Source organism: Carcharodon carcharias, chromosome 34 (assembly GCF_017639515.1).
Source record: "Carcharodon carcharias isolate sCarCar2 chromosome 34, sCarCar2.pri, whole genome shotgun sequence".
NCBI classification, from domain to species: Eukaryota; Metazoa; Chordata; class Chondrichthyes; order Lamniformes; family Lamnidae; genus Carcharodon; species Carcharodon carcharias.
In genome coordinates, this window is record NC_054500.1 from 2,159,410 (window position 1) to 2,175,609 (window position 16,200).

Here is a 16,200-nt window from a genome sequence, read left to right on the forward strand (position 1 = left end):
ATTCTTACTGTATTGTCTTTTAGCATTGTTAATTTTCCCCTACCAACTGGCTACCTCTTGGCTTCTATACCACTAGGGAGAACATGATCCTGAGAGACCCTCAGTTACTCTCTCTCTCTCTAATCAAAGGTGTTTGCAGGGAAATGAATATAAACCATTGATTTTCCAGTGGTTCCAGGGTTCAGGAATGACATTTATGTGGGGGATTGAAACAGCTGGGGTTATTCCCCTTTAGAACTGAGAAAAATAAGAGGAGATTATGAAGTGTTTAGACAGAGGAGATAAAGAGAAACAGTTTCCAATTGCTGACTGGTCAATAACTAGAGGGTACAGGTTTAAGGAAATTGGCAAAAGAACCAGAGGTGACATGCAAAAAATCTTCAGTTTACACAATCATTTTTGGGGTATGGAATGCGCTGCTTGCGAGGGTGGCACAAACAGGTTTAATAGTGACATTCAAAAGGGAATTGGTTATATACTGAAAGAGCAAGAGTTGCAGGGCTAGAGGTCAAAGCAAGGGGAGTGGGACTAACTGAGAGAGCTGCATAGACGCGATGTGCTGAACAGCCTCCTTCAGTACCAGACCTTTCCATAATTCTGCAACTAATGTGGATTCTCTTGATTTCAGGTCACATCTGGAGCAAAGAAATATGGCCCTTTCTGTGGAGACCAAGCACCTGTTGTAAAAGGACATCTGTCAAATGTGGTGGAGATAACTTTCGATACCGATGGCCATGGACAGAAGAAAGGGTGGAAGATAATTTACAGATCAACTGGTAATACATAGAATTTGCTGAAATGACCTTGAATTTTACATTCAGCTCATCTTCTCCAGTACCTCTGTGTGCTTCTTATACCCTTAGCCCGAGGACACTGGGAGGGAATTCCCCTGCTCTTTTTCCAAAAATGGCCATGGGATCCTTTATCTGTGAGGGCAGTTTAACTTCTACTCTGAAGCACAATACCTCTGACAATACCTCATCCTCAGTACTGACCCTCAGACAGTGCAGCACTCCCTCACTGACCCTCTGACAGTACAGCAGTCCCTCAGCCTGACCTTCTAACAGTGCATGGTTCCCTCAGGACTGACCCTCTAACAGTGCAGCACTCTCTCTCTGACCCTCCGATAGTGCAGTGCTCCCTCAGTACTGACCCTCCGACAGTGCAGCACTCCCTCAGCCTGACCTTCTGATAGTGCAGTACCCCCGCAGTGCTGACTCTCTGACAGCTTCGCACTCCCTCATTACTGACTCTCCGACAGTGCAGCACTCCCTCAGTACTGATCCCCCACCAACAGTACGGGGGAGGTAGTGGCATAGTGTATTGTCACTGGGCTAGTATTCTAGAAGCTCACAGTAATGATCAGGGGACCAGGGTTCAAATCCCACCACAGCAGATAGTGAAATTTGAATTCAATAAAAGTCTGGAATTCAAAGCCTGAAGATAACCATTGAGCCATTGCTGATTGTCACAAAAACCCTGAACAAGGGCAATTAAGGATGACCAATAAATGCTGGCCTAGCCATCAATGCCCACATCCCATGAACAAATTATCCAATTCCTCTTTTGAAAGCAACTCTTGAATCTGTTTCCACCGTCCTTTCAGGCAGCACGTTACAGATCACAACAAATGCTGCATAAAATAGATATATTCTCATTTCCTCCTCTGGTTCTTTCACCAAACACTGTAAGAGTCTATCCCACTTGTCACTGACCCGCCTGCCACTAGAAACAGTTTTTCTCATTTACTTCATCAAAATCAACTGTAACTTTGAACTCGATTTCATCTCTCCTTAATAATAGAAAAAAATTACAAGATTAATAATAATATTACAATTTTTTTCATAGCTGGACTCTGTTAACCACCTTCCTCTGCATTAGTGCCAGAACAAATTTAAAATAAAACTCCGTCTGACCCTCCAATAATGCAGGGCTCCTTCAGTGCTGACCATCTAACAATTTAACACTTCTCATTACTGATCCTCTGACAGTGCAGCACCCCTCAGTCTGACCCTCCCATAGTGCAAAGCTCCTTCAGCACTGACCCCACCCCCCCAACAATACAGCACCCCCTGAGTGCTGCTCTCAGGTGTGCAGTGTTCCCTCAGCACTGACCCTCTGCTAGTTTAGTATTCCCTCCCTAGCATTGGGAGCATCAGCCTGGATTATGAGCTCAGCTCTCTGGTGTGTGCTTCACTTCTCCTAGGTGAAAGTTCTACCCATTGAGCCACAGCTGATACTTGACACTAATGCAGAGGAAGGTGGTTAACAGAGTGCAGCTATGAAAAAAAATGTAATATTGTTATTAATCTTGTAATTTTTTTATATTATTAAAGAGAGATGAAATCGAGTTCAAAGTTACGATTGATTTTGATGAAGTAAATGAGAAAAACTGTTTCTAGTGGCAGGCGGGTCAGTGACAAGTGGGACAGACTCTTACAGTATTTGGTGAAAGAACCAGAGGAGGAAATGAGAATATATTTATTTTATGCAGCATTTGTTGTGATCTGTAACGTGCTGCCTGAAAGGACGGTGGAAACAGATTCAAGAGTTGCTTTCAAAAGAGGAATTGAATAAATACTTGAAGGGATAAAACTTGCCTGTCCACGGGGAAAGGGATCAATTGGATTGCTCCTTCAAAGAGCTGCCAGAGGTACAATAGGCTGAATGGCCTCTGTGCTGTATTGCTCTGTGAACATATTTTTTGTATTTCATTGAAATCTAACATGGTATCCTGTGTGTTTTGCCTGCAGCTAAACAATGTTCCACTGATATCTTGGAGCATAGCATTATTCAGCCAAAGAAAGTGGAATATGATTATAAAGATTCTGTGCAGCTGCATTGTGAGTCCGGGTTTGAACTCTACGTAAGTTATTACCCATTAACTTGTGTGCTCCTTTAAAGAACCATATTGGGGTCCTTTTAATTCTGGTCAATCATGTTGTGATTTTTAATGTATATGCTTTCCACTCAGATTGAGAAGTTCAATTCCCACTCCAGAGACTTGAGTGAAAAAATTTAGCCTGAGACGTCAGTGCAGTCTTGATGGAGGTGCAGCCTTTCATTAAACCGAGGCCCCATCTGCCCTGTCAGGTAGATGTCAAGATGCTGCGGCTGCTATTTCGAAGAAGAGCAGGGGAGTTGTCCCCGGTGTCCTGGCCAATATTTATCCCTCAATTAATATCTTGAAAAAAAAGCTGTCATTACTGCATTACTGTTTGTGGGACCACTCTCTATGCAAATTGGTCACCAACTTTCCTACATTAGAACAGAGCCTACACTTCATTGGCTGTTAGGCACTTTGGATGTCCTGAAGGGGTGAAAGGTGCTATATAAGTAAAACACTTTCATTTCAATTAATGAGCTAGATTTGGGTATATAGAGCACAATTTCAAGGCTTGAAATTGCTTAGATGAAACTTGAAAATGTGATAGACAATAAGGAGAATAATAACAGACTTCAGGGGGATGTAGACAAACTGGTGAAATGGGTAGACATGTGGCAGGTGCAGTTTTAACACAGAGAAATGTGACATGACACATTTTGGTATGAAGAATGAGGAGAGGCAATGTAAACAAAATGGTCCAGTTTTAAACTGGGTGTAGAAATGGAGAGAGCTGAGGTATAGGTACACAAACCTTTGAAGGCTGCAGGACAAGTTGAGAAAGCCGTTAGAAAATATACAGGATCCTTGGTTTTATCAACAGAGGAATAAAGCAACAAAGTTATGTTAAACCTTCCTAAAATGCTGATTAGACCTCCACTGGAGCATTGTTTAAACCTGGGAACGATGTTACACTTTAGGAACATTCTAAAGACCTTGGAGATGGTGCAGAGGAGATTTACCAAAATAGTACCAAAATACATGGAAAAGCTGGGATTGTTCTCCTTAGAACAGGGAAAGTTAAGGCAAGATTTAATAGAAGTGTTTAAAATCATGGAGGGTTTAGGGATAGTAAATGAGGAGAAACTGATTCCAATGGCTGAAGGATCTGTTCCCAGAGAACACAGATTAAAGGTGATTGGCAAAAGAACGAGAGGTGGCATGAGTTTAGACATATTTTTAAACAAGAAGTTGTTTTATCTGGAATGCAAGACCAAAAAAGGAGGTGGAATTCAAATGTGCATTTCAAATGAAAATTGGGTAAATAATTGACATTTTTTAACATATTCTGGGCTATGGAAAGAGTGGAGAGAATGGGACTAATTAAATGGCTATACAAAAGAAGCAACACATGCACAATTGACCAAATTGTCTCCTGGAATCATTGAATGGCTACATCCCAGAAGGTGGCCATTCGGCTTGTTATGCCTGTGCCAGTTCGCTGCAAGAACAACACATGTAGAACCACTCTCCCACCTTTTCCCCATTACCCAACATTTTTTTTTCTTCAGATAGTTATCCTTTTTTGAAGGCCTCAATTGAATCAGCCACCATCACACTGTCAAGAAGTACCATCCAGATCCTAACCACTCGCTGCGTGAAACTATTTTTCCTCATATTACTGTTGCTTCTTTAATTACCTTAACTTGATGACCACTAGTTCTTGATGCTTCCGTCAACAGAAACAGTTTCTGCCTAACTTGCCTGTCTAGACCCCGCATCATGCTGAACCCTTCTATCAAATTTCCTTTCAATCTCCCCTGCTCGGAGGAGAAAAGCCCCAGCTTCTCCAATCAACCCACGGAACAGAAGCTCCTCAACCCTGGAACGATTCTCATAAATCTTTGCTGCAGCCTCTCTTCACATTCTTCTTAAAGTGTGGTGCCCAGAACTGGTCACAATACTGCAGTTAAGATGGAACCAGCGCTTTATATCATAACCTACTTGCTTCTGCACTCTAGGCCCTTATTTATAAATCTCAGGATCCCGTATGCTTTATTAACCACTCCATCTGTGGTCTGTGCACGTATACCCACTCTGCTCCTCTGTTCCTGAGCCCCTTTTGGAATTGTACCGGTAATTTTATATTGCTTCTCCTCATTCTTCCTACTAAAATGAATCACTTCGCACTTCTCTGCATTAAGTTTTATCTGCCATGTTTCCATCCATTCACATGCCTATGTCCTCTTGAAGTTTATTACTATCCTGTTCACATTTCACAACAGGTTTCTTTGATCCACAATTCTATGACAAATAAATGTTATTCCAAAGTTAGGGAGTTAGTCTAAGGAGCTGGAAATTTTTTGAAAAATCATTTTTTAAAGATAATAATGATTAAGGAAAACATTGCTGTTCATTTCCCTATATTTAAGAGATGTCAGCAGGAGGGAGGTGAGTAGCTAGTGAGTCTTTCTTTTTAAGTAGTAAGTGTTAATATCTAACGGATAGGTGAACGGCAGGCAGCCCTGACCTCTGGAGTGCACACCCTGTTCCATTTGGGAATTTCAGGCTGCTTCATTTGTCCTGGACAACCATACGTGCAGCATGTGTCATCAACTGAAGTAGCTCAAACTCTGAATGTTGGAGCTTAAGTAGCAACTGGTGTCACTGTGCTGCCCCTGTGAGTTTGAGAGCTTTGTAAATAGAATATTTATAGATGTGGTCACCCCGCAGCTTAAGTGTATGCATGGAGGGAGCAAATGGGTAGTTACCAGGCATTCAAGGAGAAATAAACAGGTAGTGCAGGAGACCCTTTAGTACATCTCACTGTCGGACCTGTATTCAGTTTTGAATACTGATGGAAGCAAAAAATTGCAGATGCTGGAAATCCAAAACAAAAACAAAAATACCTGGAAAAACTCAGCAGGTCTGGCAGCATCTGCAGAGAGGAGCGCAGTTAATGTTTCGAGTGCGTATGATTCTTCAACAGAACTAGCTTATATTTCACCTCTTTTCTATTTTTCCTTAGTTCTGTTGAAGAGTCATACGGACTCAAAATGTTAACTGTGTTCCTCTCCGCAGATGCTGCCAGACCTGCTGAGTTTTTCCAGGTACTTTTGTTTTTGTTTTGAATACTGATGGGATTGATGGTTCATCTGGAAAGTGCAACCAGAGCACCATGGCTGGCTCAGTTGTACAGTGAGCACAATTAAGTCCAGAAGAGCAATAGTGATAGGAGATTCCATTATGAGGGGAACAGACAGCCATTTCTGCAGACATGAAATCAGGATGCATGTTGCCTTCCAGATCCAGTATCACTGGATGTCACTGAATGGCTGCTGATGGGGGAGAGTGAACAGCCAGCAGTCGTGGCTCACATTTATACCAACAACATAGGTATATAGGAACTTTTGAGCAGAACCTCAAAATTAATAATCCCTGGGTTGCTCCCGATACCAGGTGCAAGTGAGTGTAGAGAGAGGAGGATAAAGCAGATGAATGTATGGCTGGAAAGACGGTATACGAGGAAGGGCTTTAGATTCGTGGGGCACTGACACCAACTCTGGGAAATGTGGGACCTGTACAGACTGGAAGGGTTGCTTCTAAACAGAGCTGGGATAAATTTCCTGCTGAGATGACTTGCTAATGCTTTTGGGAAGGATTTAAATTAAATTAACTTGGCAGGGGTGTGAATTAGGAGATAATAAGGAGGAGTACCAAGGCACAGAGACCACTGCACTGGGAGAGACAGATAATACTAGAGTAGGAAACAGTCAGGTATTAGGTGGGTTCAGCACAAAGGGGAAGTAATAAAGGTTAAATTAGGGTTACTGTGCTTGTTGTTGTTGTTGTGGTCACTTTGACAAATGATCCACAGGAGACTCAGGCATAGGTTACGATTGTTTATTCGAGCAATTGCAAGGCGAACACTGTCTCAATACAGCCTGAGACAGCACTCTGCTAAGCTACAAGTGTTCAACATATTTATACATTATTGGTCACGTACAAGAACGTCCTCCAGATTCTGATCTCGGCAACATATAGACTTACGTTAAGCAGATAAATCTTTGGTCACAAAGGTTACATCATCTGTGCCTGCCTTCACCCTGGCAGAGACCCTCCCTCCTATCTCCACTAGGACCAACTGTTCTTCCCTTTTCTACTATAGACAGGCCCGATCTTGGTTGTTTTCCAACCTAAGACTCCAGACTGACTCTCAAAACACTCAATCTATCATATTTGCATCCAGTATGGCCTTGCTGATACTCAAGCCCTGAGAATGTACAAGGTTCAGCATTCTCTCAGTCTCAGCCTGACCTTTAACTTTTAACTACTTAGCAATTGTGGTTTTGCATGCTGGGATATTTTAAGTCAAGTCCCTTGACCATTACTGTATTCCTTTATTTCCCCCTAACAAGGTAGCCAACTACAGTGGTGTTGTCCATTTCCCCCCGCTTCTTTACCTACCGCCACCCATTGATACTGGCCAGGAATCCAGTTTTGGCACGTAAAGGGGTACAGGCGGTGCTGGTCAGACCATCTGTATCATCTGGTCCTTTAATCCGAACCCCTGGCTTACCAAATTCCTGCTCCATCTACTAAAACTCCCCCAACGCCATCTTTTTTATGACCTCCGGGTGTGATGAATCAAGTACGTTAGATACATAATCAATATCAGCTGAAGTATGACTAAGGCAAGGGAGATAATCCAAATCCAGGGGTATCTGTACGTTCAATTCCTAATTCCAAAGATCCTCCCAGCAGGTGGAAGCATCTATTTGTTCAATATCTGTCTTTAAGGCTCTAACCTGTTGCTGCAGTGTATAGTACATTCTATATATCTGCTGAGCCTGTCCCCGAATCGCGGTTAGGTGCTCTGGTAATAGGGGAATTTCATAGGAGAACTGGTTTAGATACTGTGTCAGGTTATCTTTAAGGCCTTCCATGACCTGAATAATAGTAGTTCCTCACCTGTATATTTCGACCAGTTCCACCGTTCTACCTTCCCCACCCTTGCTAGCACCTGTAGCTGTGGGCACACCGAATGGTTGTGGATGGGGCATGTCTGGTTACCCCCATACTGGATTCTCTCCTGCCACATGGTGATACAATATCTCCCATTCCTTGTATATGCAACATGGGAGACATTCAACAGCATGCAACATTCTCTGGCAGCCCATAGTTTCCATTGTACAGTTTGCTGCTGCTTTAAATCCACACTTCGCTTCCTCCGTCTCATATATTGGATGTGCACACACTGCTGCAGTGGCTTCTATCCTACACCCTTCTAATGTGGTGCTAACTATACTTCCTTCTATGTCTACTACGTATGGTGGAATATCGTGATACTTAATATAGTAATCCCCCCGTTTAACGCCAATATTTTCTACTCTTTATAAGGTCCTGCCGGGTATTGACATGGGTATGACAGGTATTACTATTACAATGCCTGTTAGCATATTAATATTCACCATACATTCAATATTCATTCTATTTTCACATGTCAAACCTCTGAGCTGGCAACCGGTCAAGTCATGATTCTTGTGTCATGAAAGATTCAATAAGTGCACATTAGTTACCCATAAAGGAACTACCCCTTCATTAATCTGTCTTAAATTTTCTCGGGATTGTTCCAGTGTCCAAGATCCACAGGTGCTGCAAACATCATTTCTGCTCACTTCGTCTGAAATATCTTTCCCTATTTCAATTAATTTATTGATAGAACCCAGATGACTTTCGAGCACGGTAGCCAGGCTTTGGATTAACTGTGTCACGTCCTGGTCCGTAACTAACTGGGTATTCTGGACCCCTTGTCCCCGCTGTAGAATCTCCTTAAGCTTCAAGCTCAGGGTACGGACCTTTTGATCTACAGTTGCTAGGTCGACAGAGTTAATTACTGACGTTCCTGTATTGAATACTGTGGCAGCGTCATTCATTAGGCTGTGCTTGTCTCAGTTTCCTTCTGGGCCCAACTGCATCCTGCCATTAAACTGGACCGCTTCAGCCATCAACTTGCTCGTCAGAGCCGTATAGAGCCGTATATATAGCCATATGGGTGTGGGTTGGGCACCACTGGGCCAAGGCAATACTACGGGTACCAGTTCATGGTGTACATTATCATATAAAACTTCGGATTAACCAGTACTAAACCACTTGTCAGTCCTGGACAAGGTGGGTCAGTCAGTGTGAACTGAGGAGCTTCAATTATCTCTACTCGGATTGTGGAAGTAGACGTGGAAGGTGGCTGGGTAGTGGTACTAATTTACTCTTTTAGGCAGACCTCCCACGCCCGATCTGAAGCAAACCCTTACTACAATTCGAAAGTGCTTGTTCTTCTACTGTTACATTTATCATTCTCTGTTGCGTGTCTCATTCGGCACTGTCTGTGCTGTCCTGCAGTGCAGGATGAGCAGTGGTTATCCCCGACCTTGTTGCCAGTACTAATACACCCACGACCAAGATTGTAGATCTGTGGAGACATTAACATTGGCTCCCGTTCTCCGGGTTACCGCTTGGTCAATTGCCATGTATCTTTAACTGTGTGTAATGCCTCCATTTACTTCCTGTTTTCATATCTACAAGTGCGCATGTATCACCTGTCATAATTAACTCGTATGGTCCATTGTTGCTCTTTGGATTTGCCTGTTTCCATATCCTTTATCACCTGTCGGTCTCTGACTTCCTTCCTTCACTCATGCAATTGCTTACTTATATCCCTCACATAGTCTCACATCTTTCCTTTTAGTGGTCCTACATCTCCCACTCCTACTGTGATTCCCTTGGGTAGCTGCATTGCTCTCCTTGTCATTATTTCAAATGGGCTGAACCTGGTGGTTCTACTTGGGGTAGACCTAAGGCACATCCGAATACTGGGCTGTCCACTGTCTCTGGAATTGCTTGTGTGATTGATGTTTTTTTTTAAAGTTCAATTCATCCTTTCCACCATCCCCGAGCTCTGTGGCTGGTAGGGAATGTGGAATTTCTGTTTATATTTAAATGTCTTTAATGACATTTCCTGTGAAATGAGATCCCTGATCTGAATCCATCTGGATGGGCACCCTCCACTCCTTCCCGTCTATTGTCTCCTGCTGCCGTCCCACATCGGACTTCAATTCCTTAAACTGCCAACACAACTCTACAAAGCACCTTCTTATCCTGTCTTTCAATGGCTCAGTATCTTCACTTCCAGTGACGGTTCTCTCTGGGAGCTGCTTAACTCTGTCTGTCATCACAGTGTTAATCCTATGGCCTTACTTTTTGTAGCTCGCAGGCACATTAATATAATCAGTAATAACATCTATTTAGCCTTTTTCCAAATCTCCCTTTACCTGTATCCATCTTGTGGTAAATTGTTGGTAAGTATTATTTCTCCTTACATTTCAATTCCTAAACTACAGATTCAACACATTTTACCTCTAAGTTTTTTCCCCCACTGACCATGATCATCCTAAGATTCTCTTGATATCAGTTTCTCTATTGTCTCAGTTGATGGCCAGATGATCAAATTCACTTTCCTTAAAACAATTTGTATAAGGTGTCCTCTTTCCCTAACTCTTTCTCCTACTTGCCTCATACCATTTTACACATGCAACAGCTACCATCTTATCTTGTTCATGTTGCTTGGAGAGACTTTAAAATAAATAAAGTATTCTCATAACAGTTTTAAAAACAGAAATCAGGCATTGACATGTTCCTTACCTTCTTCTCAAACTACATTTTATTGACTCAACAGTAACCACTAAATTGTGTCTGACCCTTTTCTTTTAGAATTATCCCAGATTCATTAACTCGGCCAAAAATTGGATTTCTGCCAAACTTTGTCAAGGTCTTGAGCTTAGCTTCATATTTTGGGAACAGATTTACAACAACAAAAGCTTGCAGCATTTGAATTAGTGCCAATTGTTGTCAAACCTTTTAAAATGAAAATTCCCTATTAAGAAATTATCAGGAACCAAACCTCAAATTTTAAACTTTGTAAGAAATGTAATTGATGCTATCAAAATTAAAACTACCTCTTTCTTAAGTGTAATGATTTGTATCCAAGTTATAATTCCCATATGTTTATTGACACATTCTTTATCTTAGATAGCATCCTCGTTATTCGTAATAACCTGTTAAATTACACGGCACTTTACATCTCAAGATTGTCCCAAATTCAAATTACAGTGCTGTTGGGATGCAGATTCCCTTAATATTTAATTAATCTCTTCAAAAGAAACGCCTTTTTATCCATTGGAACCATCTAGACCGTGTGTTTATGCCTTTTGGTTTTCCTAGAATCCCTTTGAATTTCAGGTATGTATTTATATTCTTGTATCCTTAACTTAACGACTTAAAACTCTCATATTTTAAACAAAACTTCAAATAGCAGTGGGGGAAATAAAGGGATCTTGAAGGCTCCACTTATAGGGACCATCAAACTGATGAAAGCTGACATTTCCCCAGCTCCTGCCTGTCGGTACTTATTAACCCCCCTTTTCTCTCTCTCTCTTTTCAGCACAAGCAGCTCTTGTAACTTAGATCAATTCATATTTTAAGTTACAGAAAATTCCGTAGTGGACCTTTCAGGTCCCAATCATTCTTCCACATTTTCAGGAAAATCTCGTCATCCCACACGGGACTTTATACACCCCCAATTCGTCTCTCCCTCCCCCAAGGCTTCCTTAAGTGCCTCCTCAAAGTCCTTGTGCAAGGCTGTCGCCTTCTCCTGATCTTGGATGTCCCCAGGTTTCGCCCAGTCATCACTTCTAATCTGTAGGGGTAATCTTCCCCAAATATCCCCTGGGCACTTCGCCTTCACCAGTATGTGGGTATCAAGGCGGTGCATTGCATGGAAATCTTGCATTTCCAGCAGTTTAATCCAAAACTCTGGGTTATTATGCCGAGGTTTGAGTCTCGGCAGTTCTTTAAGCAAAACCTGCTTCTTCACCAGGCTGAATGGTACGTGCTTAACTTTCTCTGTAATTTTCTCAATTTCCTCCTCCTCTTCCCATCCCTTGGCCTGCCTTTTCCCTTCCGGTTTTGATTCACCTTTCCTGACTTTACTTTCCCTAACAGTTACTGCCGTAGGGGCCATGGGATTCAATGGGTACGGTGAGGCCGTCTCACCTCCCTCATTGGCTTCTCGTTCAGAGCTCTCCTCCTCTTGATCAGTATCACTACAAGCTGCTGCCACCGATTTGATCTGTCCTGAATCTGACTTTGTCTCTCTCTCTACTTCTCGACTGGAAGTTAACATTAACCCGTCTGCAACAACTGCAGGTACAAGGTAATGACAACCAACATCCCTTTCTTTTCCTTATCCTTTTTCTGCTCTATCCACCACTGCTTTTGTTCTCTGGGGGTTCCCGGTGGGTCACATCCCTCCTGCTGCATTTTTATAATTAGTTTCGGCTGCTGTTCCACTATGAACCTCGTACTGGAGTCTGTGGTTCCCTAGTTGCATTCCAGAGCACTATTTTGTTTCTCTGACAGCATTCTGTTCCTATTTTCCTATCTCTGTGCGGTGTGTCCACACGGTCTTAACAACTTAATGCGGTTTCATTGGGTCTGGCCTGGCACGGCTTCCACTATGGTTATCTCTCAAACCGTAGCCCACCAGCGCGGCTCCGTCCTCTTAATGGGGTCCCCTTTTCTCTCTGGTAAAGGTCTGGCCTCCCTGCACGGCTTTGGCACCGTTCGCCCGCCAGCGTGGCTCCATCCTCTTAATGGGGTCCCCCTCTCTCTCTGGTAAGGGTCTGGCCTCCCTGCGCAGCTTTGGCACCGCTCGCCCGCCAGTGTGGCTCCGCCTCTTACCCTTGGGCGCCTCCTGTCCTGGGTCCTCCTTCTCATTCTTTTGATATTTGACCCGGACTGTTCTCGGGTAGGCTTACTGCACTAACTATGGGTGGTAAATGAATATATCACCCAGTTTGCAAAGCCGACCCGAGGATCCAGTCCAAGTACCCTGCTTGCAGCGCCAAATTGTTGTGGTCACTTTAACAAATGATCCACAGGAGACTCAGGCACAGGCTGCGATCATTTATTCGAGCAATTGCAAGGAGAACACTGTCTCAATACAGCCTGAGACAGCACTCTGCTAAGCTACAAGTGTTCAACATATTTATACATTATTGGTCACATACAAGAATATCCTCCAGATTCCGATCTTGTCAGCATATAGATTTACGTTAAGCAGACAAATCTTCGGTCACAAAGGTTACATCATCTGTGCCTGCCTTCACCCCGGCAGAGACCCTCCCTCCTATCTCCACTAGGACCATCTGTTCTTCCCCTTTCTACTATAGACAGGCCCGATCTTGGTTGTTTTCCTAAGACTCCAGACTTACTGACACTCAATCTATCATATTTGCATCCAGTATGGCCTTGCTGATACTCAAGCCCTGAGAATAGGAGAAAGGAGGTTTTAGGTCTTGTTTTTTTCAGGCTAGGAGCTATTCTGATTTGCTCTCACACAAAGCCTGGTCATCAGGTCAGGAGCCAATTAAAATGCTGTTGTCAGGCAGCTCCCTTGGTCCAAAATTCCTTTCTGGCACCACCCTGTCTTTCATGGCACATTCTATTCCAGGACTGCAATATTGTATATATCTCTCATCCTGTTCCAGAGGAAATATCTTTCAACCTGCAGCCATTATAATTCTAATCCACAGTCCAACAGAAAATAAAAAAAATATGTTCCTTACGCTGCCTATCCCTAAATGCCATTAAACTGAGTGGCTTGCTGGGCTATTGAAGAAGGAGTTAAGAATCAACCATGTTATTGTGTATCTGGAGTCACATGTAGATCAGACCAGGTAAATATGGCAGATTTACTTTCCTAAAGGACATCAGTGAAGCAGAATGATTTTAATACACAAACATACAATTTAGGAGCAGGAGGAGGCCACTCAGCCCCTCGAGGCTGCGCCGCCATTCAATAAGATCATGGCTGATCTGAATGTAACCTCAACCCCACATTCCTGTTTCCCTGATAACTTTTCACCCCCTTGTTAATCAAGAATCTATTTATAGCTCTGCCTTAAAAATATTCAAAGACTCTGCTTCCACTGCCTTTTGAGGCAGAATTCCAAAGACTCAGCACCATCTGAGAGAAAAATTTCTCCTCATCTCTGTCTTAAATGAGCAACCTCTTATTTTCCAACAGTGACTCCTAGTTCTAGATTCTCCCACAAGAGGAAACATCCTCTCCACATCCACCCTGTCAAGATCTTAAATGTTTCAATCAAGTCGCCTCTTACTTTTCTAAATTCGAATGGATACAAGCCTAACCTCTCCAATCTTTCCTCACAAGCCCATTCCTGGTGTTAGTCTAGTAAACCTTCTCTGAACTGCTTCAAACACATTTATGTCTTTCCTTAAATAAGGAACCAGTACTGTACTAAATACTCCAGATGTGGTCTCACCAGTGCCCTGTACAACTGAAGCATAATCTCCCTACTTTGGTGAACAATTCCCTTTACAATAAGTGATAACATCCTATGAGCTTTCCTAATTACCTGCTGTACCTGCACACTAGCCTTTTGTAATTCATGCACTCGGACGCCCAGATCCCTCTGAATCTCAGAGCTCTGCAATCTGTCATCATTTAGATAATAAGCTTCTTTTTTATTCTTCCTGTCAAAATGAACAATTTCAAATTGCCCACATTATGCTCCATTTTCCAGATCTTACTCACTTAGCCTATCTATGTCACTTTGTAGCCTCCTTATGTACTCTTCACAATTTAATTGCCTACCTATCTTTTTGTCATCAGCACATTTAGCAACCATTCCTTTGGTCCCTTGATCCAAGTTATTTGTATAAATTGTAAAAATTTGAGGCCCCAGCACTGATCCCTGTGACACACCACTCATCATATCCTGCCAACCAGAAAAAGACCTATTTGGGCTAACTCCCTGCTTCCTGTTAGCTATCCAATCTTATATCCATGCCAATATGTTACCCCTTACACCAATAATCATTGGTGTGGCACTTTATCAAATTGCCTTCTGGAAACCTAAGTATAGTACATCCATCAGTTCCCCTTTATCCACAGCACATGTAACTCAGTATCGCAATATCTTTACAGTGCAGAAGGGGAACATTCTGCCCATCAAGTCTGTACTGGCTCTCTGAAAGAGCATTTCACCTAGTCCCACTCCCCTGCCTTATCCCTGTAACCTTGCATGTTCTCTTTCTTCAGGTAGCAATCCAGTTCCCTTTTGATACCTCAATTGAACCTGCCTCCACCACCATTTCAGGAAGTTTGTCCCAGACTCCAACGGTGAAAAATCTTTTCCTTACATCACATTTACTCCTTTTGCCAATTATTTTGAATCTGTGCCCTCTGGTTCTTAAATTCTCTTGAGTGGGAACAGTTTCTCACTATTCACCCTGTCCATATCCCTCAGGATCTTGAATGCCTCTATCAAGTCTCCTCTCAGCCTTCTTTTCTCCAAGGAAAAGAGTCCTAACCTCTCCAATCTACCCACGTAGCTCCAGTTCTTCATCCTGGGAATCATTCATGTGAATCTCACTTGTACATCCTTCCTCAAGTATGATGCCCAGAATTGGACGCAGTACTGCAGATGAGGCCTAACTAGTGCAACATGATCTCCTTACTCTTGTACTCAATGCCCCTATTAATAAAGCCTAAGATACTATATGCTTTATTAACTGCTCTCTCAACATGCCCTGCAATCTTCAATGACTTATTTGCGTATACACTGAGGTCCCTCTGTTCCCGCATCTCCTTTAGAGGCTCTCCCTTTATTTTATATTGTCTCATCATATATTTCCTGCCAAAACAAATCACCTTACTGTTCTCTGAACTGAACTTCATCTGCCACTTGTCTGCCCAATCCACCAACATGTCTATGTCCTTTTGAAGTTCAAGACTATCCCCATCACAGTTGACAACATTTCCAAACTTCGTATCTTCGGCAAATTTTGAAATCATGCTCTGCACACCACAGTGTAAGTGATTAATATATATCAGGAAGAGCAAAGGTCCCAACACTGGCCCCTGAGGAACTCCACTGCAGACCTTTCTTCAATCTGAAAAACAACCACTTATCACTACTCTCTGTTTCCTGTCACTCAGCCAATTTCTTATCCGAGTGCCTACTTCCCCTTTTATTCCATGACCTAAAATTTTGCTTACAAGTCTGTTGTGTTGCACTGTATCAAATGCCTTTTGAAAATCCATATATACCACATGAACAGCATTTCCTTTATCAACCTTCTCCGTTAACTTCACAAAAACCTCCAGCAAGTTAGCTAAACAGGATTTTCCCTTGATGAAGCTATGCTGGCTTTTCTTAATTATCTTGCACTTGCCTAAGTGATTATTGATTTTATCCCGTACTGTAGTTTCCTGAAGTTTCCCTACCACTGAG

General features: G+C 42.6%; 1 protein-coding gene across 1 annotated transcript in view; it reads left to right on the top strand.

The window, feature by feature from the left end:
• Positions 1–16,200, top strand: part of LOC121272506 (complement C1s subcomponent-like) — an 88,114-nt gene that overhangs the window by 42,097 nt on the left and 29,817 nt on the right. Inside the window, exons 6-7 of the mRNA XM_041179124.1 lie at positions 629–776; positions 2,754–2,866. Of these exons, the coding sequence (XP_041035058.1) occupies positions 629–776; positions 2,754–2,866 (261 nt within the window). The remainder of the gene's footprint in view (positions 1–628; positions 777–2,753; positions 2,867–16,200) is intronic.